The sequence below is a fragment of the Colletotrichum destructivum genome, chromosome 3 (assembly GCF_034447905.1).
Source record: "Colletotrichum destructivum chromosome 3, complete sequence".
Lineage (NCBI taxonomy): Eukaryota > Fungi > Ascomycota > Sordariomycetes > Glomerellales > Glomerellaceae > Colletotrichum > Colletotrichum destructivum.
Window position 1 is genome coordinate 5,714,657 of NC_085898.1, and position 21,319 is coordinate 5,735,975.

General features: G+C 55.6%; 10 protein-coding genes across 10 annotated transcripts; 4 read left to right on the forward strand and 6 right to left on the reverse strand.

The window, feature by feature from the left end:
* Window position 1: 1 nt before the first annotated feature.
* Window positions 2-1,758, reverse strand: CDEST_05870 (uncharacterized protein). The gene is made up of 2 exons (XM_062922029.1): window positions 279-1,758; window positions 2-207 (listed from the first exon to the last, which is right to left on the reverse strand). Exons 1-2 carry the CDS (start codon window positions 781-783, stop codon window positions 173-175), a joined length of 540 nt encoding a protein of 179 aa, XP_062778080.1. The 5' UTR covers window positions 784-1,758; the 3' UTR covers window positions 2-172.
* Window positions 1,759-3,166: 1,408 nt separating this feature from the next.
* Window positions 3,167-4,261, forward strand: CDEST_05871 (Putative PUA-like superfamily, SRA-YDG superfamily protein; the record flags this gene model as incomplete). Its single annotated transcript, XM_062922030.1, has 1 exon — window positions 3,167-4,261. One exon carries the CDS (start codon window positions 3,167-3,169, stop codon window positions 4,259-4,261), a length of 1,095 nt encoding a protein of 364 aa, XP_062778081.1.
* Window positions 4,262-4,913: 652 nt separating this feature from the next.
* CDEST_05872 (Putative zn(2)Cys(6) fungal-type DNA-binding domain-containing protein) lies at window positions 4,914-6,502 on the reverse strand. The gene is made up of 2 exons (XM_062922031.1): window positions 5,722-6,502; window positions 4,914-5,654 (listed from the first exon to the last, which is right to left on the reverse strand). Exons 1-2 carry the CDS (start codon window positions 6,356-6,358, stop codon window positions 4,984-4,986), a joined length of 1,308 nt encoding a protein of 435 aa, XP_062778082.1. The 5' UTR covers window positions 6,359-6,502; the 3' UTR covers window positions 4,914-4,983.
* Window positions 6,503-7,553: 1,051 nt separating this feature from the next.
* CDEST_05873 (Putative CENP-V/GFA domain, Mss4-like superfamily protein) lies at window positions 7,554-8,947 on the reverse strand. The gene has a single exon (XM_062922032.1). The coding sequence runs from the start codon at window positions 8,775-8,777 to the stop codon at window positions 7,647-7,649; it is 1,131 nt and encodes a 376-aa protein (XP_062778083.1). The 5' UTR covers window positions 8,778-8,947; the 3' UTR covers window positions 7,554-7,646.
* A 44-nt stretch (window positions 8,948-8,991) lies between these two features.
* On the reverse strand, window positions 8,992-10,817 carry CDEST_05874 (Putative major facilitator superfamily, MFS transporter superfamily). The gene has a single exon (XM_062922033.1). It carries the CDS (start codon window positions 10,670-10,672, stop codon window positions 9,116-9,118), a length of 1,557 nt encoding a protein of 518 aa, XP_062778084.1. The 5' UTR covers window positions 10,673-10,817; the 3' UTR covers window positions 8,992-9,115.
* Window positions 10,818-11,433: 616 nt separating this feature from the next.
* On the forward strand, window positions 11,434-13,998 carry CDEST_05875 (Putative GOSR2/Membrin/Bos1). Its single transcript, XM_062922034.1, has 2 exons — window positions 11,434-11,750; window positions 11,814-13,998. The coding sequence occupies exons 1-2, from the start codon at window positions 11,748-11,750 to the stop codon at window positions 12,555-12,557; spliced, it is 747 nt and encodes a 248-aa protein (XP_062778085.1). The 5' UTR covers window positions 11,434-11,747; the 3' UTR covers window positions 12,558-13,998.
* On the reverse strand, window positions 11,434-13,998 carry CDEST_05876 (Putative thiamine pyrophosphokinase). The gene is made up of 3 exons (XM_062922035.1): window positions 13,558-13,998; window positions 13,418-13,503; window positions 11,434-13,358 (listed from the first exon to the last, which is right to left on the reverse strand). Exons 1-3 carry the CDS (start codon window positions 13,700-13,702, stop codon window positions 12,795-12,797), a joined length of 795 nt encoding a protein of 264 aa, XP_062778086.1. The 5' UTR covers window positions 13,703-13,998; the 3' UTR covers window positions 11,434-12,794.
* Window positions 13,999-14,229: 231 nt separating this feature from the next.
* CDEST_05877 (Putative mitochondrial intermembrane space import and assembly protein) lies at window positions 14,230-15,767 on the forward strand. Its single transcript, XM_062922036.1, has 3 exons — window positions 14,230-14,580; window positions 14,687-15,080; window positions 15,140-15,767. The coding sequence occupies exons 1-3, from the start codon at window positions 14,376-14,378 to the stop codon at window positions 15,471-15,473; spliced, it is 933 nt and encodes a 310-aa protein (XP_062778087.1). The 5' UTR covers window positions 14,230-14,375; the 3' UTR covers window positions 15,474-15,767.
* A 407-nt stretch (window positions 15,768-16,174) lies between these two features.
* Window positions 16,175-17,218, forward strand: CDEST_05878 (Putative mitochondrial outer membrane protein OM14). Its single transcript, XM_062922037.1, has 4 exons — window positions 16,175-16,420; window positions 16,482-16,534; window positions 16,657-17,096; window positions 17,181-17,218. The coding sequence occupies exons 2-4, from the start codon at window positions 16,499-16,501 to the stop codon at window positions 17,209-17,211; spliced, it is 507 nt and encodes a 168-aa protein (XP_062778088.1). The 5' UTR covers window positions 16,175-16,420; window positions 16,482-16,498; the 3' UTR covers window positions 17,212-17,218.
* A 316-nt stretch (window positions 17,219-17,534) lies between these two features.
* CDEST_05879 (Putative Myb/SANT-like domain-containing protein) lies at window positions 17,535-20,342 on the reverse strand. Its single transcript, XM_062922038.1, has 2 exons — window positions 19,041-20,342; window positions 17,535-18,957 (listed from the first exon to the last, which is right to left on the reverse strand). Exons 1-2 carry the CDS (start codon window positions 19,410-19,412, stop codon window positions 18,049-18,051), a joined length of 1,281 nt encoding a protein of 426 aa, XP_062778089.1. The 5' UTR covers window positions 19,413-20,342; the 3' UTR covers window positions 17,535-18,048.
* Window positions 20,343-21,319: the final 977 nt, after the last annotated feature.

Consider the following 21,319-nt stretch of genomic DNA (forward strand, 5'->3'; position numbering starts at 1 on the left):
GGGTCGAGGGGCGAGTACGGAAAAAGGAAGAGCGTGACTAGATATATGATTGAAAGAAAGGTTTAAATATTGGAATACATATTTCTCGTACAGTCATGACTATGCAAGTTCTAATCACCAGATTGAAGTGAATGTCTCTTTTTCCTCCCGTCTCTCTCTCTTTCTTGTCAAACTAGCCGCCGACTGCCCAGCGATTGTTCGTCGTACCTGCAACGGATTGTCAACGATATGCCACGGCCGCACCAGTGGAATCACCGCTCGCTCGCAGCCGCACTCACCTGCTCTCCGGGTCGTTGTTTCGATGATCTGACCCTGCTCGTCGACGTGATACGACTTGCCCTCGTGGCTCGGCAGCGCCTCGACGGCCTTGACGACGGGGGGCTTGAGAAGGTTCTTGAGCCGGCCCAGCGGGGACTTGGGGTCCGACGGCGTCTTGGCCTTGGGGATCTCCTTGACGACGCGCGTGGAGACGTAGTGGAAGTTGTCGCTCGCGCTCGGCTGCGGGTCGGTGCCACGGAGGGGGCTGGTGGTGGTGGTGGTGGTGCCGCCGACGTTACGGGTGAGCAGCGGGTGGACCGAGTTGGCGTCGGAGCCGGCGAGGGTGTCTTGGCTGAAGACGGAGGGGCTGTAGTCCTTGCCGATCTCTTGGGGCCCCTGAGGGTTGCTCATGGTGCTTATTGTTTCCTGTCTTGATGGTGATGTGACTTGTATCGTATCCATCAACTTGCCAACAGGGAACAATTCGGTATCAGGAAATCGTTCGCGATGGCGGGGGGGCATCATCCGCTTTGTATGCTGAGGGATGCGAGGCGCAGGCTGCGAGGCGACCTCTGCACTTTTACGTGGTTGATGACCATTTGGAAGACTTCGTGCAGCATGTCAGCCAGCATGCCAGTCAGCAGCTGCACTCTTGATTTGCGCCGTGCCAGCAGAGGGTGCGCGTCTTTCCTTTTTAATCGGGCGTTTCGGCGTCTGGAGCTTTGGAGGTGTTCCGATGCGGCGCAGCAGCCATGGAGGGGAGGAGGGTGTCAGGTGGCGCATCAACCGCGTGATGCTTTGCTGCGAGTCTCGAAAGAGTCTTTTGGCTCGTTCTGGGAAATCATGCATGATTAGGGCGTCTCTAACCTTTTTCCCTCTCCCATCATTATCCTCACAAGCATTGTATCCCAACGAAGGTGTTTCTACAAACCCGTCACTTATTTTTCATCTCTGTTCATTATATGTCTAATTCTACCCTGGACCCCCAACAACTCTCGGTCTCAGCTTCTTCCTACAAATGGGAACTGGCGACAGGATACTGAGAATCGGGACAGTTGCGGTATAATTTGACTTGACTTCCTCAGACGGGGTATTCATGTGTGCGTGTTGATGCGAAACAACGGCGGTATGGACGACGGCAACGAGGGTACAGAGTACCTACCTAACTTTAGCACGCAAAAATAGGAGATAGGCGGACAACGGCTTGGCGCGATGAGCAAATATGATGAATGATGAGTCAATCTTGACTCCTTGACTCCATGAGTGGGAGTCGCCCAGTCTCCGGGCTCATCCGGTCGCAACGCTCTTTGCGTTCTTGTCGTATTGCTTCCATCGATATTCATCACCATAGACTTTTCCATCGTGTAAAGACTCACTTCCGGTTGGCAACAATGAACGACGCAATGGCGGCTGCAACTTTACGCATTCATCGCATCACAACCCGGTCAGCCGACTTATGTACAGCATGGGCAGGGAGGGATCAGAGCGATACTCGACGAGAGCTTAAAGTATAAATAGCTGTAAATACCCCGAACCTCCATTTACTTTCTGCAATCTTGTTCCCTGTACTTCCGCGGTTGTGTTCCTGCGTAGGTTACCGCCGACCTTCAGTTCCGCGCTTCGGTCCCCAACCATCTACTCGAGGCGTCCTATCACCGACTGGGCTCCCTCTCTTATCCGAACAACTACCACGGTTTACAATAGTGCAATAGTGCATGGTTGACTGTAGTGCCAAGGTCCATCGCATGTCCATTACTGGGCAAGCAACCTAAGCTATACCTGTTATTTGACAATAAACTTTGTTTAAAGCCCCCTTAAGGAAGGAAGGCATAGGCTAACCCAAATACATTATAAGACCGAAACATATTTCTACTGGACCATTTAGAGCAGAACATCGATTGCAGTCCCCGGGCAGTCAAGAACTTTATAGGAAGCTGCACTGCGAGTCTGCATATTTATCTGCTTGGGTAGGAAAACAGCCAGCCTGCCGCGGGATCTTTCACTCGCGAACATAAACGACACGAGACGCGTTTCGTGTTAGGAAAAACGACGGAGCAGCTTATCTTTGTTCACCAAGGGTCGCTAGGGCATCGACTGCAAGTCTGCAACCGAGGCATCATATTTTCATATCGTCTATAGCCCAGTAGATATCATACCTTTGGACTCGGTATCTCTCTGACTTGGTCGCGTTGCTGCTGTTTCGCATCGGGAACACATCTACATCTATATCTGAATCTGTACTTCCGGTCGCGTCAGAAGCTGTCCTGGGCACCATCGACATGACAACATCTAGACGCTGCGCGAAGGAGGCGTTGCAAGCCCAGCTGCTGGCTGGCAACCTGTCAATCACCTGTTAACCGTTGGTTCTGAAGTCTTTGTCTACCTACCCGTAGGCAGTCGGCAGGTGCGGCCCCGGCGCTTCTTGCCTCGACTCGAGTTGCTTTGTTTCGAGACCTCCGGAGGGAAGCAGCCGGAACGGACCACACAGCCCCACTTCACGGGCCCGGGCCCGAAGATTCACAACTCCCAGTCCTCCAGCTCCGCTTTATCACCAGCCCGGCCTACACGGGGCTGGTCTTTTAAGCCTCACTTTAAGGAAACTGGCAGGCGCCTTTCACAGCCTTCCTTCCTTTTTGTTTTTCAACCCTACCCTGCCTTTTTACTTTTCCTCCTTTTCTTTCTTCTCTTTTTTTTTTCTCTCTTCTTCCTCTAACCACCACCACCAAGGAGGGTGGTTTTTTCGTGTTTTTTTTTTCGTCTTTTCTTTTATCCCTCCCACTTTCGTCGTAAGTTTTCTTTTTCGTCCCAAGTTCACAAAAGTTTTAGCGCTGACCAGGACGACGACGACGACGACGATAGAAACAAAGACAAATACAAAGACAAAGAGAGAGAGAGAGAGATAGAGACAATGGCGACCCCTCCCACCCCCTCGGGCCAGCAGCTGGCCCAGTACTTCGGCGACGTCAAGGGCAAGGGCCTCATTCCCTTGGAGGCCCTGGCGAGGGCCAACGTGTCCGAGAAGGACGGACGGGTCCTCGGACTCGTCCAAAAGGCCAGCATCTTCCTCAACTACGCCAAGAGATGCGAGCTTGCCTTCCCCGCCGCCGCCCCGCGTGACCTTTTTAACGCCAAGTACCCTCTCAAGAGTTGCTTGGTCAAGATCTTCAGCCCGGCTAGCCCGTCCGTCAAGAAGAAGTACTTCAGCGAGAAGATGAAGACTCGCGCCAAGGAGCTCCATGAGTGGGCCGACAGAGTCGAGGACTCGGTGCGCATCGCCCACAAGGCCGCCCAAGAGGCCAAGGCCGAGGTCAAGGCTGCGAAGCCCGTCACAAACAAGGCCGCCAACGGCGAGACCATCCCCCCGCCTGCCGACCACGAGATCTGGGGACGCGGCGGAATCATGCACGGCCTCGCTCTTCGACCCACCGACCGATTCACCGTGGCCCTGAACCCGGTGTACACGGACGAAAAGCGTCCTGCCAACGTCTACGGACACAACGGCCTCACCGTCGGCGATTGGTTCCCAAACCAGCTCTCCGCCCTCTTCAACGGAGCCCACGGCAGCTCTAATGCTGGCATCTACTATCAAAAGGATGATGGTGCCTTCTCTGTCATTGTGGCCGGCGCTTACCAGGACCTCGACGTCGACAAAGGCGATATCATCTTCTACTCCGGTTCCAATTCCCATCTGAACGACGATAGCGAGAGCATCCTTCCCAGCACCGAGGCGAACAAGAGCCTCGCCGAGAACACTGTCTTCAGTAACCCCGTTCGCGTTCTCCGAAAGGCGCACAAGGGATCCAAATGGGCCCCCTCCCACGGCTACCGCTACGACGGCCTCTATGAGGTGTACGAGAAACGGCTTCCGAAGAACACCAAGAACGGCACTTTCGAGCAATACCACCTCGTGCGCTTGCCTGGACAGACCCCGCTCCGAGACCTCAGAAGCAACCCGAGTGCGAAGCAGATCAGTGACCTCGCCAAGTCCAGGGACCGTTACTAAGAAAAAAGAGCCGACACCGAAACCGACACCAATACCATCGACACTGTCTCACCGATCAAGACGACCAAGATGATTTTACGAGAGGAATCGGGGTTACTTTTTTGTACTCTTCTTTGGGAACGGGCACAGATATGACTCGAGAGACGCTGAAAAGAAAAACAGGGAAGGATGACCTTCGAGTCTACGATCGCAATCAGGAAGCACGGGAGGACTTGGCTTATTTATTTTGATGTTCTTTTTTCTTTCTTCTTTTCCTTTTGCTCTACTAGCATCGGAGGACTCTACCTATACTGGAGGATGACCTTTACGAACCGCACACGGTCTAACGATTCGACGACGATATGATTCTCGACATTTCGGTGGCAGGAACGGGTGGTATATCAAAACCTCGGCGTGCAAAGTCTCTTCATCGCGGACAACAGAGAAGAAGAGAGAAAGATGGTAGGGTGAGGAACGCTTTTTTCTTGGGGAAAGGGGGGAGGCTCGCAGACTCTGGTTGAGGAAGGTTTAGAAGAACTTGATGCAGAAGTCAACGCAGAGAGCCCTGCATCAGACACTGAGGATTCGACGAGAGTTTTCATTACAAAGAGACGAGACAGGAAGTCTCATCAGGAACGAAAATTCGAACGACTTGCTATACAAAGGTCCCCTTGCTTTGATATGTGACATGTGCCTATCACTCAAGACTCATGAGTTGCCCACCAAGGACGTAGAATACGCGGTCACAATGAGCCGCCTCTATTGTAGAACCAAAGCCTCGTCTCTTCAATGCCAAACCCTGCTACTATCAACATCCTCCCGAAAGTTTCAACGTCTTCGGCCGCAGCGTCCCTCAGTACGTCGCCGAACCCTTCCTTGGTGACGACGAAGTGCCGCCTCTCCCTCCAGGCCACGGCGAAGTCGACGACGGTCGACGCCTTCCACAAGTGCGCCGACAGAGTCCACGACTGACAGAAGTCATACCGATCCTCGCAGCGGCCAGTGGACCGACCGACGAGTACCTTGTACGTGATGATGAAGAAGCTGGTGAAGAACAGGGTCCGGCGGGCCGATTCCTGGAAGATCCATTCGTTCCAGGTCTCCTTTGTGGGACAGTCCATTGGGTCGCTCTCTTGCTGGGCGCGTTCCCACCTCACAAGCGGCAGTAAGGTGTTCATGGCATGTTCGAGGGCGGGAAGCGCTTGCTGGGCAGAGGCGCGCATAGAGATGTCGCCGTCGAAAAGGCTGATGATCTGGTAGAGTAGCGTGGCTTGGAGACGGGCGATCACGTCGAGACGACCGTTGGGCATGGGCGTCGAGAGCATCTCATGAGCTCTGGCCTGGATAGTCCGCAGGACGAAGGGGGCGTTGGTGGCGTTTTTGGCGATGTACAGAGCACAGCAGGCTTGGGCGTCTGTGGCGCGGTGGTAAGTGGAGGAATCACAGATGGCGAGGCTTTCTTTAAGGGGGAGAGGTGTTACCTTGCATATCCCTCGGCATGTGAGCCCGAAACAAGTATGGGTGAGACCAGGGAGTCTGGTTCTCCAGGACAATGGAAGCCGGGACCTTCTTGATCTCATCGAGGGTGTATTGCAGGCGGCTGGCTATCATCTCCAACGATCCTTCTGGCGACGAATCCTGGGATGGATCTCGGGACGGAACCAGCATCTGCTCTGGCCTCGGGGTCAGAGACGACAGTGATAGGGAGTCGTTGAGAAGAGTATCGGGTGTCCACAAGTCGTCGAAGCTCATGTCCAAATTCATGTCGCCCAAATCCACCATCTCCATTTCCAGTGGGAGGGGATCCGCATCTATCGGCCAGGATGTAAGAGAGTTGCCGGGGCATGGCGTCTGTTCAGCGACGGAAGCCGGGGTCTCGGTTGGGCTTTCAGAGTCTTCCTGCGTATGAAGCGTCTCCACCAGCTGGGAGACGGCAGTCTGCTTCTTCTTCGATCTGGACATCGGTGATATACTGGGATACACGCAGTCGATCTTCCGTCGCGAGCACCGAAGACAGGCTGGCTGGCCGTGGTCACAGCGGCGCTTGGCTTTGGTGCAGGCGAGACATGTCTTCCGCCGCGGCGGCGGGTTGGCTCTTTCGAAGAAGGAGTTGGACATTTGCGTGATTTTGGTCCGGTGGTCGGCCTTGAATCCGCTCTCTCCGCGTCGGCATCCAACCCGATGTAGCAAGCTAGGCGGTGTGCACCTTCAGATATATTGCGGAAACTTGGTTCAGAAAAGAGCAGTGCAACAGTGACGATGATGTGCTGGGAATGGGCTGGAAATGGGCGTTAGCAGGCTTACGGCGAGGCCTTGTTGGCTGGCGGTCTTGGTCTTGGGCTTACTTAATCCGCAGATGGCGGGATTCCGCCGTTTTTTACATAGCCAATACCTTTGTTAACGCGTCCTCCGTCCCGTTTGCATCTTTCATAGCGTCTCTGTATCGCATTTCAGTCGATTCTTCCGCCAATATTCCCAGCATTGCCAGTCTGCGGCGATGGTGGCATTTCGTCCGTAAGAGTCGGATAACATCTGTTCTCATCCAGCACCGCTTTGAGATGAGCTCTGAAGTCCCCTTCGACGCCTAAGTTACACTATTTCTACCCTCGCCATCGTCGCTGTTGAATGAGCTATTGTCGCCATCTTTCGGCGTCTGCTTAGATATGCATCCCTTGAGCTTGCGCCCGATCCTGCCTGCGAGGCCAGTACAGAAGTTTCGCTGACGTCTTCTTTCGTCAGTTTCAGAGGGGGTGACTTTGATGCCCAAAAGTTTTGAGCTTCCTCTTTACTGAGCCACCTAAGCCCACATGACAGCTTCCATAAGACATGAGTTTTCAAATATGAGCGTTGGGTCGTCCAGAGAGACTAGACGACTTTGTGAATGTGGTTCTTGTCGAGCTTGGCTGCTGTGACCTTGATGCCTCCCTGCAACCCAAAGATTGACGTAACTTTTCAAGAGGTGTAGGTATTTCTTTATAGCCTATATTAATTTCAAAATCCTCACCACTAACTATCGTAGACTTGGTATTGTCGGAGACTCTTTGAAAATACTAGTACTTGTCAAACTCAGTTTAGAAACCTTTGACAGGTAATTGCCTGTAGCAGAAGAGGCTAGAGTCAGGGATGCCAGAGGGTTACCTTTTTTCAGACAGCCTTAAGAAGAAGACTAATGACAGATCAAGGGTATTGCTTGCAATGTCATGATTCCCTCTGCTGAGCCGACGGAGACACGAGCTGTCGCCTCGACTCATCTGGCTTGTGATGGAGAGGTAAGAGAAACCTCGTTCCCATCCCTCCTCGTCGTCTCAGACACAGGTGATACCATCATCGTTTCCCAGCTGTCGGCAGATCTTGGCTACAAGGATTTCTTCATCCAGTTTTTTAATCTAGCAACCAATACCGTCCCTCATCTCGTCTCCCGTTCTGTCCTGAACCCTATCTCGTGAGCCTCTCCATGCCTCGCCCTTCCCCAGCTCGCAAAGCCCTCGCCCAGCGCCTTAGTAAAAGCAGCGTCGTAACTCATCCCACTCGCCGCCCAAGCCAACCGGTCCGTCCTCCACATTAGCCAATCTTCCGCAAGGACCCCTTCCGGCGCCCTCAAGATGCCAGTCGCCACGTTCAGTAACCGCTCGCCGTCACCTTGCCTCCGCGTCCCGCCGCAGTCAAAGTACCCCATTGCCGTCGCGCCGCACCTCCCGCAGAACGAGCGCGACACGCCGTCGGAGGAAGCAAACGCCTTGGATGTGCCGATGCTGAGATCCGCGGGGACGCGGGGCGAGATGCAGGACTCCGGTATCAGGGCCCAGCCCACGGCGTGGGCGCCGGTCTGCAGACGGCAGTCGCCGCACACGTCGAGGCAGGCCGTCCACTTGGTCGTGTCGATGGGCGACAGCCACGCCTTGTAAGCTTCGTTGCCGATCATCGCGGCCTTGGGACGCGAGATGGAAAAGGACACGCCGCCGCAGTGGCACTGTGCCCGGAGGACCTCGTCGCCGCCCGTCCCGACTTCACTCCTAAGTGCCACCGCGGTCTCGTTTTCGCTGGGTTCCTCGGGGTTCCAGACCTTCATCTCCTTTGTCGATATGCTTGGAAGCCAGTCATAGAACCCGCCCCCGGGCGCCGAGGCCGTGTTAACGTGGGTACGGATATCCCAGATGCTCGGGACGTCGTCCTTGTTCGCGTCGAATATGGACATCGAAACGACCCATTCGTCGTCGTCGATGCCTACGTCCCCGATGTGGCAGCCGCAGGTACTGCAGAAGTACCGTTTGCACAAGGCGGTGGCGTGGCGATAAGCAGTCAAGTTTGAGAGCGACGACGGGGCGATGAAGTCCGGGGCGACGCCCGACGGGAGGGGTGCATGGAAGATGCAGAGGGTTCCATGGGTATAGCGACAGATGCTACAGTGACAAAGGTGGACTTTGAGGGGGAGGGAGGAGGCTGGGATGACGAGGGCGAAGTGAACTGCTTTGCAGAAGCACCGGGCCGTGAGGGTTTTCGTCACGGCTTGATTACTGGAAAGTTTGCCATCGTCCATTGCGGTGTACGTGACTCCTTAGAATATCAGTCAGCTGGGCGAGTAAGTGCTTTTCGGGGCAGAAAAAGATGAGAGAGAGTGTGTGTGGTCTTTGTGATTTTCCTGAGATATTTATCTCGCGTTTGAGTTCGAGGTGAGATGGGAATCAACGGTAAAGTGCAATAGAAGCGTAAACACAGATGCGGGGTTCAGCCACTAGTTTGCCCACTAATGAGAGAAGACGATATCAATTATGCTTCCATAGTTCGTATAGGGAACCGTGTATCGTTCAGCCAAACCATCTAAATCAAGGGTATCTCATGCAATATTGTCCTTCTGCTGCGTGCCGCACCACGACCTCATGATGCGCTTTTCTTAAGCTCCTTTTCCTTGGCGTCCTTGCGCCACTGCACGCCCCAGTACATGATGGCCAACAGGGCCGGGCTGAAGACAATGTACAGGAGACCCAGGAGGGTGAAGGCCCAGCCCACGCCCATCCCGTTGATCATGGGGACAATTGCTGCAGTCGCGGCTGCACCCAGTAAGCACCTGGTCAAGTTGTTCGCCGCCGTGGCGGTTCCGGCCTTGCTCGGGTGGATGTCGATGATGAGGGTGCTGGCGGTGTTGTTGAACCCGATCATGCCTACGCCGAAGAGAAAAAGCAGCACGCATGGAACTGCCACATGGGCGCGAAGATGGAGAGCCCAGCCCCAAATAAGAAGGAGGATCGAACTCAGGAACAGCAACGGCAGACCAACCTCGAGACGGGCCTTCTCAATGGGGAAATCGGACAGGTCTTGCTGGCGAGATTTTTCACACGAGATGCCCAGCCGTTTGCAGTGCCGACGATAGTTCCAGTTGGTCAGTGGCCCTACAACAAACGCGGCAACGACAGAGCCGCCGGCCAGGGGCAGATACATGAGACCGACTTTCAGACTGTCAAAGCCGTAGATCTCTCCGAGCTGAGTCGGCATGGAGGCCGATATGGCGTAAAACCCGGCAAATACGATGGCACTGAAGCCGAGAAGCAGGCCCAGCTCCCTCTCAAAGAGCATGAGAAGCGAACCGAACGGGTTCAGCTTGAACTTTAGTGTAGGCCTAGAGGTGTTGGACGCTCCCGTAGTGGACCTCGTCACCGGAGCCCCAGTCACTTTCTTGGCCTGGAAGTAATCCTTTAACAGCTGATGGCCTGTTCGATATAGCCGAGGAGGTCGAACGGACCCGTCATCGACGATCATCCGGCACGTTTCCGGGAAGAACAGCAGCTGAATGACGAAGTACACGCCGGCCAGGATGGCGAGGAACCAGAAGATGGACCTCCAACCGAGGAACCGAGTGAGAACACCACCCAGCACCGGGCCTAGGGCAGGAGCCAGAACAATTGGGACAACTGTGATTCCAATGTACTGCCCCCTTTCCGCCGAGGTAACGACATCGGCCACAACCGCCGAGGCCAGCGCGACGGTGCTACTGGAGCCTGCAGATTGTATGCAGCGGACAACGAGCAGGGAGGCGTAGTTCCGAGATAACGCCAGGCCAATGTTTGCCGCAATGTAGACAACGAAGCAGATGACATAGGCGGGTCTGCGGCCGCTGTGGTCGGCCAACGAACCGATGAACATGGGGACGATGCCCTGGAAAATCATGTACGTTGTCATGGTGAGGTTGATGTCCGAGTCGGAGACCTTGAACTCGTGAGCCAGAACCGTCAGCGCTGGGAGATAGATCTGGGCGGTGAAAGGCGAGAAGAAGGCAGCCAGGCAGGCAGCGAGAACAATGGCTCGCTTCTCCCATGTCGTGTAGATGGAGTACCGAGGCGGCTGATCTGGCTGCTCCGGGAGCTTGGGCGGCGTTGCAGCTTCTTCGTCTACGATTGTAGACTTTTCTGAGGGTTCGGCACTCGAATGTCGAGGCATTGCGGGCAAGTTTATCGCTTCTCAACCTAGTGAACTGCCCAAAGTCTCGTGCTGGGTTGGTTGCGAGCGATGACAGGACAACAGGCTCGGGAAGATGTTTGATTAAAAAGACATTTCAATAGCAAGAAGCAAAATCTCGGCAAAGGACCGTCTGCGGCCCAGCACGTCACTGGTCACCGACTGGGGGGCGAAAGAGTGCAGAGCATCGCTTGTTGGTCGCGAACGCGGCATCACGCTACCTTGGGGTGCATATCGGTGCCGAGTCGGCGGCGTCGCCCCAGGAGAGACCGGTGGGCGTTCTGGAGACGTCGGTTCTCGCGACCGTATCAAGTTGACGGAGAATGATGAACCAGCAAGTTTGGGACCCAGAGACCGGCCCCGAAGCGCCGGGTCTCGCTTGGCGAGAGCGATAAATTCTCGATCTGGCTATGTCACGGCGGTTGTCAACCGTAACAGACCCGAGCCGAAGCTGTGAACCTGGCCGTCGACGGCCCGCAGTCGGTTGCACATTTCTTGAATCAGCAACGTGTGTCCAAAGTTCGTTGAGTTCTATAGGAAAGCTAGACTGTCAGCTGAATGAGCAGGTGCTTGTTGTGAAGCGGGCGCGTCAAAGTATTGAGGATTCTATTGAAGACGTTGGGGTTTGCTTGACTGAACTGTAGCATGAGGTTGTGCGTGTACGTACCTTCGGTTTCTAGATACCTAGCAGTCAATGTATCCAGGCACGTAGGTTGGCAAGTCAGGTACTTAGGCAGCCAGGATGCACCCTGTTGACTGTAACTCCCACAAGCCCACCACACTAACACAGTACTGCTCCCTGCCACGAATCAGGAAGGCGGTAACGTGTTTTCTTGGAGAAGCCACATGTAGATTGAGCAGGGAGCTCTCTCCCACACGCCCTGAGCTCCACAGACAGCCCTTGGGACCCTGCTTTCACCCGAGGTGCATTGTTCGTGTTCAATGCCTCCAATTTGTGTTCTGTTCTTACCGAATTGAACTGCTCCCTCTCTCTTCTGGACTCCCGATCCCATCTGCTGCACAAGTTACTCCCCATCCTATCACCATACTACCAAGCATGGTTAGTCACTCTGCCTGAGCGATCAAGCGCTTCACCAAGTCGCGCGCTGCTAACAAGCTGCAGAACGTCCAGTACAACTCGGCCCTGCGCCAGAGCAAGGCCATTCGCAACGATCTCGAGAAGCTGTCGTCGTCCGCGGCGCAACCGGCCGCTCTGACCCCCGCCGAAATCGGCAACGTGTCTGCCTCCCTCGCATCCTTCTCTAAGACGGTCGACGAATACAACAACCTGGCCCGCCAGGAGCTCGTACAGAAGAAGCAGGAAGAAGCCCTCGAGCGTGTCAAGAGGTTCCGCGACGACTTGTCCGACTTCAAGTCCCAGGTCGACTCCCTTAAGAAGGCCCGCGAAGATGCCGTCCATCACAACAACCGCGGCGAGCTGCTGGGCCGCCGCGCCTACGTCACGGCGACGCCTGAGAACCCCTATGCCAACATCAACAAGTCTTCATCCGCATTCCACAGCCGAGGGGCCTCGACGGGCCAGGCAGCGAATGGGCTAGGCATGGGCGGCAACGACGTCACGAGGGAGCAGCACGCCTTGCGCGAGCAGAATTTCTTCGACCACACGAACTCGGCGCTGGACGAGTACATCGCTAGGGGGCAAGCCGTGCTGGGCGACCTGGGCACGCAGCGCGAGATGCTCAAGAACACCCAGAAGAGGCTATACTCGGTCGGCAACACGCTGGGCATCTCGGGCGACACCATCCGTATGATCGAGCGCCGCGCCAAGGAGGACAAGTGGATATTCTGGGCCGGTGTCATCATCTTCTTCCTCTTCTGCTGGGCCTGCATACACTTCTTGCGGTAAACCAGCACAGCGGTTGCCTTATGTCGGCTAGGGGCCTTTTGTAGCTTGTTAGGCTGCTTGATGATAACGAAAAGTTGGGAAAACATTTCAAGGGCATGGCGTTCTTTTTTTCTGTTTTTTTTTTCTTTTCTGGGGGAGGGAGTCGGCGCCTGCAGTCCTGCATGCAAACCATGCATTTCTTCTCGAGCATCAGTGGTGGTTGGTTGCCATGTACAACAAGCGACAGTCGAGTTTGGTCTATTCAATGCCCGCAAGGGCAATGGTGAAAAGCACCGTGTTCGTCGTCGCGATCTCGACCACCGTTGTCTCGGGCAGCACGTGGTTGCTGGTGCTGATGTGGCCCCCAAACTTGGTTTCCCAGTCCTCGACGTCCCACTCGAGGCCCTTGGTGGTGATATAGCTGGTCCCGCCAATGGGGATGATCCCGACATGTTTGCCAAAGACGTCGTCGCCGCCCTCGCGCACCCAGATGCTGTGGTGGCCGGGCTTGAGGAGGAATGTCAGGCTCTGGCCTGAGACGAGATACAGCTTGCCTTGGGCGTAGTCTGTCCCCGGCTGGAAGAGGTAGAGGTGGTGCACTTGGCTGAGCCCCTGGTCGACGCGGCCACCTAGCCCCCCGAGAGCCACGATGTCGATCGTCGGCTCATGGTTTGAGCGGATCCACGAGACGGCCTTGCCAAAGTCTGTGGAGTACTGGTCGGGGTCATGGATGACCTGGGCAGGCTTCTCCAGGCTCGTGAAGTAGTCCCTGACGGACGGGAGCAAGGAATCCAAGTCGCCGATGATGACGTCGAGGTTAGTCTGCGGCGGCGACGATTAGAAGAAGCTGGCAGTCAAGCTGGAGATAGGTTAAGACGCACAAACGGTGAATGAGAGCGGGCTTCCGCTGCCTTGCTCAGATCGTGCAGTCTGTTAGCACCGCCATCCGCAGCGACTCGTGTGAGAGCTAGAAGGGTGGATCAGCAAAGGAGGTGTCAAAATCTAAGTTCAAGCGCCATACCATTGTTCCATAGCGAGTCAAAGACGGGGGTATGCTTTACGGGCTGGTTGAGCACGATGAGTGTGAAGTCGGCAGGACCAGGATATTCTGGCCTTCTCTCCCGAAGAAGGGCTACAGGGTGCCACTCAAAGCGTGGCGGCGACATCTCGAGGCTGCTCCCGGCGTGAAGCTGCGTTGGAGATACAGAGATACTAACCACAACACAAAAGTATAAATGAATGCAGACGGGATAGATACAGGGCCAATATCTTGTGTTTGTAAATATGGTCAACCAGATCCAATGGAACAGATGCGTCAGATGTTGCTGTGGACTCGGGTGTATGGTTCAAATCTCGCAAACGAACCTGCAGATAGCATGCCGCATGTATCACCAACGTTTGCCTCTCTTGCCCATGATGCGTCGGTGTCATCAGGCCAAAACTGGAATATCTCGCAGAAGTGGTGCATCATGATTGGCGACCAACGGTGTGGTCCCTCAGTTCCCCAATCTTTTTTCGACCGACCGATCGGCCGGCCTGGCACCTGGCTGGCAACTTGATGTCCATGCTATCGCCGATGAACTGATAAGAGGCGTTGATAGCACAGGTAGGAATGCGCCGCTAAAACATCGGCAGAACCCGCAAGGAAAGCTTCAATTTTCTTTTCGATTCGGGATTACCAACCCAGTTCCGTCTGCCTCCGCCCGTATCCCGCGCGACCTCTTTTTGCCTTCTCTGCAATTCAAACTCCCCTTTGTACTCGTTCATCCGTTCTGTATTTTTCACACCAGATTTCTTTTTTTTTGATTATTCGGCATCTTTACCATTAGACACCCCGACATGTACCGTAGCGCCGTCCGGTCGACGCCTCGCGCCGTGAGCGCCGCCCGCCAGTCGGCAATTCGCGCAGCCCCTCGACGATTCGCCTCGACGACACCTGCCGACAAGCCCCGGTCATGGAAGGGTGCAGCATTGAGATGGGGTCTTGCCGCCGGTGCCGTCTACTGGTATAACACGAGTCCGGTCTTTGCCGAGGAGCCTCTTCGTACGTTTCCTTAGTGGGGGAAGGAGCAGCTGCAGTAGCATCAGCAGCATCAGCAAGGTTGCAAGTTTGCCGAGAAACTGCATATTGACTAAACTTCACACGACAGCGCGAACGATCCCTGCCCCGTCCCAGTTCTCCGAGTCCGACCTCACCACTGTTGATGCCATTGTCGAAGAGAAGCGCAAGCGGGCCATTGTGAAGGCCGAGGAGGCCAAGCCTGCCCCTGCCGCCGCCCCCGTCCCGACAGAAGCGAGCGAGAAGACTCAGGAGGTACTTCAGGGTGGCGAAGATGCGCCGGCGCCCGGCTCCCCCGAGGCGCTGGAGGCCGAGGCCGGCCAGCAGGGTGCATTTAACCCCGAGACGGGCGAGATCAACTGGGACTGCCCATGCCTCGGCGGCATGGCTGACGGCCCTTGCGGCGAGGAGTTCAAGGCTGCTTTCAGCTGCTTCGTCTACTCCAATGAGGAGCCCAAGGGCATGGACTGCATCGAGAAGTTCCAGTACGCAAGGATGATTGACATTGGCTGGTTTGTTTATGCATACTGACGGAGCTGCGTAGGGGAATGCAGACGTGCTTCCGGAAATACCCCGACATCTACGGCGCCGAGCTGGCCGACGACGACGAGGCTCCCGAGGGCGCCCCGCCCGCCCCCGATGCCACCGGCGACGCGACCGATGCCCCGCCTGCCGCGAAAAAGGAGACCAAGGCTGACTCCCCAGACCAGGCCCCCAGGTCGGAGATCAAGAGCGAGTCGGAGGAGAAGCAGGCCGCGGCTAAGCCCGACGCCCAGGAGCAGAAGAAGGAGGCCCCGAAGGTGCCCGAGCCGGAGCCTGTCGACCTCACCCAGCCCAACACCAAGGCCACAGATGCCACAGCGGCCAACAACAACTAATATGAAGTAAACCAAAAAAGGAGGTGTTTTTGCCGCTTGTCTCTACCAAAGAAAACACGGCGTGTGGCTGTACGAGGACGGGGGGAAAGGGATGTGGTGCGCTGCGAAAGCGCGGCTAATGACACCATGACTGGAAATTCGGGCGTATCTCATGTACCATAATCGTGTACAAAGTGTACCAGTACGACGAAAGAAAAACAATAGACATACACTTCTCTGAGCGATTGTGTCTTTCATTTTCTTGCTTTGTCTTTGATAAAACTGCGATCGACTGTCAGATTGCACGGCAAACATGGGAAAACCTCCCGCCAGAACCATGGACAAAAACAACAACAAGATCATCATCAACCTCCGTTAGTCTATAACTGCTCATTCGGTCATCTAGCCCCATCCCCCCCTCTCCAGTCCGAGGACGGCCCGGCGCATGACAGCGTTCCTGGCCATCATCGTCCGGGTTCTCCCCCGGTGCTAATAAGCGACTGAACGCCCCCCCCACATATTGGTGGATCTACTCTCTTCTCATTGGCCCGCCGATCAGGTTGTCCCAAGCTCCCGAGCCGCACAACGTCATACGTCATTGGTCTCCAAACGCCGTCGCGCCAACCAAGATCAAGGAAAGCTCGAAGGGGAGGGGGATGGTCAAACCACCTGACGGCCTTGCTTTCCTGCTGCCCGCGTAGAATCCGTACTAGCAACCAGTTTTCCCCCTCCTCTCCCAGCCATCCTTCCTTCCGGTTCCTTCCTTCACATGACAACATCGTCTTAAAAAAGGAACCTCCTGTTGTTGTCCTGTCCTGCGTCATTTGCCGATCTGACACACTTTTTCTTCCCATCCACGCGCATTTACACCTTACATCTTGCACACACCACATACTGATCTCTTTCTCTCTCTGTCGTCAAATCCTTACAACATCAAAACTTAGAAGCATTTTAACTGCACATCAGAAGTAAGTGTCAACAAAGTTACGTCATGGTTTGTGTGCGCGCCTGTTGCTAACATCACTCCAGTGGCTTCCTACGCCGACATGGCCGCCAAGGGCCCAAAACAGACTCCCGAGGAGGTACGTTGATTGATCGCGTGATGTGTCTCATTACTCGCCAATAAAGGCATCGCCAGGTCCTCGAGGGACTTGAAAGAAAGTCAGAAAAGGACAAAACTGACCTAGTCTATCCTCCTCCTTAGGCTGCCGCTCCCCAACCCCCCGAGATCTCGGTCGAGTCCGTCGCCTCCACCTCTTCCCTCGTAGACGTCGACATGCCGAGCGTACACACGGTCCCCAACGACTTCCTCGAGCAGGACGTTCAGACGGACACCCAGGCCGACCGCATTGAGCGCGAAGAGGAGGAACACAAGGCTCGCGCCGAGGCTGACCTGGCCAAGAAGAAGGCCGCCGGCAAGGCCCGCAAGGCCGACTCGTGGCTGAAACGCCAGTTCTCCTCCCTCAGCGACGGCAGCGCCTCGGCCCTCGTCGTCTCCAACCTCGTTGGCGTCGTCGGCCTCAGCGCCTTCCTCGGCTACAAGGCCTGGGGTCTGTACGAGCGTGGCCGCCTGTCGTGGCAGAGCGTCAGCCTCGGACTCGGCATCTTGGGCGTTGTCGGTCTCGGTGAGGGCATCTTTGGAAGGTAGGCATTGCTTGAACTTTACGAATACCCCTCCCTTTTCTATTCCTCGTCGTGTCTGTGACCTGGTGCTAACGCCCCACTCAGCTATCTTTACAAGACCAAGGGCAAGAAATAAGAGACGAGCGTGTCGACCAATGACGGCTTGGAATTTTAATCTGTTTCTAATGGCTTGCAACTCTCTCTATTCTCTTTGGCATGTAGGCATGGTTTGCTGGCATGGGGGAAGGACAAATAGCGTCTTGACGAACACGGCGCAGAACGGCTCGTCTGCTCTTTGTATGTACTTGGCGTTCGGGGCGAACACGGATATCACATTCTCCTCCACACAAGCACGGGTGCTTTCCACAAACCTAAATGATGCTGATGACTACCTTTTGGCTGACTACAGTTGAAATACCATCCTCATTAACGCGCTTGCGGTGCTACCGCCACGTCGAGACAAGAAAACAGTTTACATCACGGTGGTATCGACGAGAAAAGAAAAAGTATTGAATATACGACTAAGGCGACCGGATCGCAGCTACCCCGGTTCCACCGAGCTGCATCCTCTTCTTGCCCGGTCCTTTCAGCTCCTCCTCTTCCTGGTGTTTGTTGGTAATAGTATCATGATAAATCTCCGTCCAGACAAAAAACAAAAAGTAGGTTTCGCCAAAGCTCAACATACAACCCCTCCCCCCAATCGCTATGCCGTTTGGTTGCTAACTCCATCAGCCCCCCCGTGTGAACCCTTGCAGACCGGACACCTTGAACGCCCTCGCAACCTCCACTTTATCCAGCCTTCGGTTCGAGCCAACTCCCAAAAAGCCTTTGACCACGGCCTAACCCTTGGCCTTTAGCCGTTGCCCGCTTGCCCACAAGTACAGACACACGATAAGCCTTCTTACATCGAAAACACCGAGTCCTCGCCGTTTGCCACGAACCATACGTCTGTCACAGCAACAGGAGTGACACACTAGGTGTTGCGGCTATTGTTGTGCAGCTCTCTCAACCGCTTGACCCAGTGTTTCCGCAATGCCGGTGACATCTTGCAAAAGATCATAGCCTTGTTGTCATCCGCGAGAGCCTTTTCGGCAATTTTCAGCTGGAGGTCCATGTCCTCATCAGAGAAGTCGCGGAAGAAGATGTCAATGGCCTGCTCCGGCCAGCGTGGCGGGCTGCGACCGCGGAGGGCGTCGGCAATCTTGATGAGACCGTCCTCCATCAGCTGCTTGCCGGCAGACGCCATGGATGCCGACGACGCGTCATTGCCGTGGGAGGATAATGCGTTGGATCCTGACGCATGCGCGGGGTTCGTGTAACCCGATACACGCCGGCGCTTCTCCGCTGGTTGCGTTGGTGGTCCCATCGGAGCAGTCGGGGCTTTGCCCCCGCCGCCACTGTCAGATGTCGGGGTCTGTTGCGGGAAACGCTTGCGTCCCGTAGCTGTCTCCTCGGGCGGCGTCAAAGCGCTTGTGCCCGCGATATGCGTTCTGGGTGGGATCGCGGTAGATGTGGGTCTTTGTTGTGGTGGTGGCGGTTGTTGTTGTTGTTGTTGCTGCTGCTGTTGCTTCTGCTGCTGGGGTATCATGGGTTGCTGGGTTTGTGCTACGGGAGACTGGCTCACTGAGCCACGGGGCTGTGCCTGTTGGTTAACACCAGATTGAGAAGGAGGTCGGTAAGGCGGCTCAACCTGGAGATCGAGGACAGCGGTACCCGGCATATCGGGGTCTTCGGAGCCTTGGATCACGTCCGGCCCTTTTCGCTTGGGCTTCATGATACGTTTCGGAGCGCCGCCAGAACCGATTACGTCCGGATACAGAATCTCCATGAACTGTTCATGGTCAAACGGCCGCCCTCGCAAAGCGCGCGACAAGGGCTCTTTCTGCGGGATGAAAGCGTCAGCGATAAGTCCAGAATGAGATACACGGCAGGGGAGGGAAAATGCGCGGGGGCGTGCCAACAAACCTCGATATGGGCCTTCCAGGCCTCCTCGGAAGCGGTGACAGTACGGTTGGTCGGGTTGTAAAGAAACTCGGGGTCCTCGCGCAGACCGCGCCACAGACGGAACTTCTTGCGGGCATTGTCCGACTTGTTGACGAGATGGCTCTTGGTGGGATATGCACTGTGTTTCTCGCGAAGGGCGGTGGCGGCACGATCCCAGGCATCGGCCTTGAAGGAATGATTCTCGCGCAGTCCTAGCTGGACGGAGTCGCAAAGGGATCGGAAGAAGGTGGTCTCGTAGGCGGGCGTCCAGCTGAATCGCGGTGCGCGCTTGTCGCGGTCTCCGCCGGCGCTGCCGGGTGGGCCGTCGGGGCCGGTGAACTCATCGTCTGACATTGAGTCCTTCCAGGGCAGGAGAGATGAGAGGGGGAGTAAGAAGACGAGGGGATGACGGGCCAAAGGGAGGAGGACGGAGGGTGTCCCCCAAGCGTCTGGGAAGGATAGAACAGATACGCGATGGATTCGCGACGGATGAAAGTGGTGTGTATGCGGCAATGTCTTGGACCCCTACAGAAATGGCGATAACGGCGGCCGGGCTCGGAGATGGAACGGTGGGAAGGACGGTCGGCGATGTCTGATGTCGAGGTCGACAATCACCGTAAATGCGAAGCGAAGCCAAAGCAGTTGCTGCACACCTTTGATGAACGGAACGGATGGGGGGCGTGCAGTGTGGACGGTTGGTGGGCGTGGGCGTGGGCGTGGGCGTGTGACCCGACGGAGGGTTCGTCGAGTTTGCGCGGGAAGCGAACGTTGCGTTGCGCGTGGGGAAGAAACCAAAGCGACGGGCAGCTGTGGTTCCTCTGGCTAGTACCGAGTACAGGACCTAGGTACGAGTTGTCGTCGGCGCGAGTCGGGGTTTGCGGGTGCGCGCACTTCTGTTTCTACAAACTGCTACGGACTGCGAAATCAGCGAGGCTGGCGCTTGGAGCTGAATCCGGTCAGAAGGCGGGGCTACCAGATGATTGGGAACGAGTCGGGCGCAACTTCGCAAGTCACGTTGTCTATCCAAATCGGGCGCGTGAAGGAAGCCTGCATTTGAGTGGTGTAGGACCGGGAACGGGCGTCGGGAGTCGGGAGAGGGGACAGAAGACTGTTGCCTCTCTTTGGGTTTAGGTTCGTCAGCGTTGGTTGGTCGCAGTCCGAGAGTCGGGGTCCAGCCCGCAAGGGCCTGGTCAGTGGTTACTTCAGCAGATGTAGCTGGCTACATTAGGTACCTTCCATAGTCACCTAACTACCAACAAAAGATGCGGTCTTTGAAGATAGTGGCAACTTAGCACCACAGTACCTAGACTAGCCAGCTATCTAGGTACCTAGGTTGGCTGGCCAGATCCGACAGGTGCCCACGGTTGTTGCTCCTAGCTGATGATACGGTTCTTATTGGCTGCCGATCTTCCGTTTCCGCGCGAGCCGGCGTCCAGACTCTATCTGCTGCACGGGCCAGATCACGTGGGGTTACCCGAGTTGTCTCCTCTATTCCTTCCCTATCGAGAACCCTTTCCAAATGCCTTGGGTCTGTGCCTGCCTGAGGACTCAAATTTCGGCCTACGGCGATAATTGCCCCGGCCGGGGGTCTTCCAACAGCTCCAGCCACTCACTAAGGTACCTGACCACAAACCATAGACCATCGCCTCAAGCCCCTCCTGTATCCGTAGCTAGTTAGACGCGTGCCATTCTTGCCACTCCTCTCGCCGCCCGCTCACACACACGGCTGTGACAGTATCCAACCTGTTCTCACACCAGCCGCCTTGAAAGAAACACTAAGACTTTATCTTTGCCTATTACGGTTGTCTGATGGGGTGCCTATCTGCTTCGCTTTCCGAACCTGGCCACTTTGTCCAGCCACGACATGCATGTTTGAGCTTTCTCCTGTCGCACATGCGGACCGAGAGAATAGCCACCGCCGAGGGAAAACTCTAGACGCCGTTGCCGGACACTCTACTCACTGTCTACGATGTACGACTCAGATCACCCTTCGAAAGTAACCTCGCTTCTTTGGATGGCATCTCCCTTCACTCAAGCCTTCATCGCGCGAAGTCAAGCTGGGGTTCTCGTCATGGGAATCCCCCACAACGAGCCCGCCTGCGAGAATGATTGATGGAGTTAATACACCTCAGACTGCATGCCACTGACTCTGAACGACCCAGCTGGGTTCGACACGACATACAGACACCTCCTGGACACCTCCGAATACGCAAAAAGTTACTTACCTGCCAAGTTGCCAAGAACTGTGGCGTCCGAGTCGC

What these genes read in the sequence shown, in the direction of transcription:
- CDEST_05877 (XM_062922036.1), top strand. Translation starts at nt 14,376, where the DNA reads ATGTACCGTAGCGCCGTCCGGTCGACGCCTCGCGCCGTGAGCGCCGCC. An exon ending in CTTTGCCGAGGAGCCTCTTC is followed by an intron (nt 14,581 to 14,686) that starts GTACGTTTCCTT and finishes TTCACACGACAG; the next exon opens with CGCGAACGATCCCTGCCCCG. An exon ending in GACTGCATCGAGAAGTTCCA is followed by an intron (nt 15,081 to 15,139) that starts GTACGCAAGGAT and finishes GGAGCTGCGTAG; the next exon opens with GGGAATGCAGACGTGCTTCC.
- CDEST_05872 (XM_062922031.1), bottom strand. Translation starts at nt 6,358, where the DNA reads ATGTCCAACTCCTTCTTCGAAAGAGCCAACCCGCCGCCGCGGCGGAAG. An exon ending in CATGCCGAGGGATATGCAAG is followed by an intron (nt 5,655 to 5,721) that starts GTAACACCTCTC and finishes ACCGCGCCACAG; the next exon opens with ACGCCCAAGCCTGCTGTGCT.
- CDEST_05878 (XM_062922037.1), top strand. Translation starts at nt 16,499, where the DNA reads ATGGCCGCCAAGGGCCCAAAACAGACTCCCGAGGAG. An exon ending in CAAAACAGACTCCCGAGGAG is followed by an intron (nt 16,535 to 16,656) that starts GTACGTTGATTG and finishes CCTCCTCCTTAG; the next exon opens with GCTGCCGCTCCCCAACCCCC. An exon ending in GGTGAGGGCATCTTTGGAAG is followed by an intron (nt 17,097 to 17,180) that starts GTAGGCATTGCT and finishes CGCCCCACTCAG; the next exon opens with CTATCTTTACAAGACCAAGG.
- CDEST_05879 (XM_062922038.1), bottom strand. Translation starts at nt 19,412, where the DNA reads ATGTCAGACGATGAGTTCACCGGCCCCGACGGCCCACCCGGCAGCGCC. An exon ending in CCTGGAAGGCCCATATCGAG is followed by an intron (nt 18,958 to 19,040) that starts GTTTGTTGGCAC and finishes TTCATCCCGCAG; the next exon opens with AAAGAGCCCTTGTCGCGCGC.
- CDEST_05874 (XM_062922033.1), bottom strand. Translation starts at nt 10,672, where the DNA reads ATGCCTCGACATTCGAGTGCCGAACCCTCAGAAAAGTCTACAATCGTA.
- CDEST_05873 (XM_062922032.1), bottom strand. Translation starts at nt 8,777, where the DNA reads ATGGACGATGGCAAACTTTCCAGTAATCAAGCCGTGACGAAAACCCTC.
- CDEST_05870 (XM_062922029.1), bottom strand. Translation starts at nt 783, where the DNA reads ATGATGCCCCCCCGCCATCGCGAACGATTTCCTGATACCGAATTGTTC. An exon ending in AACAACGACCCGGAGAGCAG is followed by an intron (nt 208 to 278) that starts GTGAGTGCGGCT and finishes AATCCGTTGCAG; the next exon opens with GTACGACGAACAATCGCTGG.
- CDEST_05876 (XM_062922035.1), bottom strand. Translation starts at nt 13,702, where the DNA reads ATGTCGCCGCCACGCTTTGAGTGGCACCCTGTAGCCCTTCTTCGGGAG. An exon ending in TGACTCGCTATGGAACAATG is followed by an intron (nt 13,504 to 13,557) that starts GTATGGCGCTTG and finishes CCACCCTTCTAG; the next exon opens with CTCTCACACGAGTCGCTGCG. An exon ending in CCCGCTCTCATTCACCGTTT is followed by an intron (nt 13,359 to 13,417) that starts GTGCGTCTTAAC and finishes TCGCCGCCGCAG; the next exon opens with ACTAACCTCGACGTCATCAT.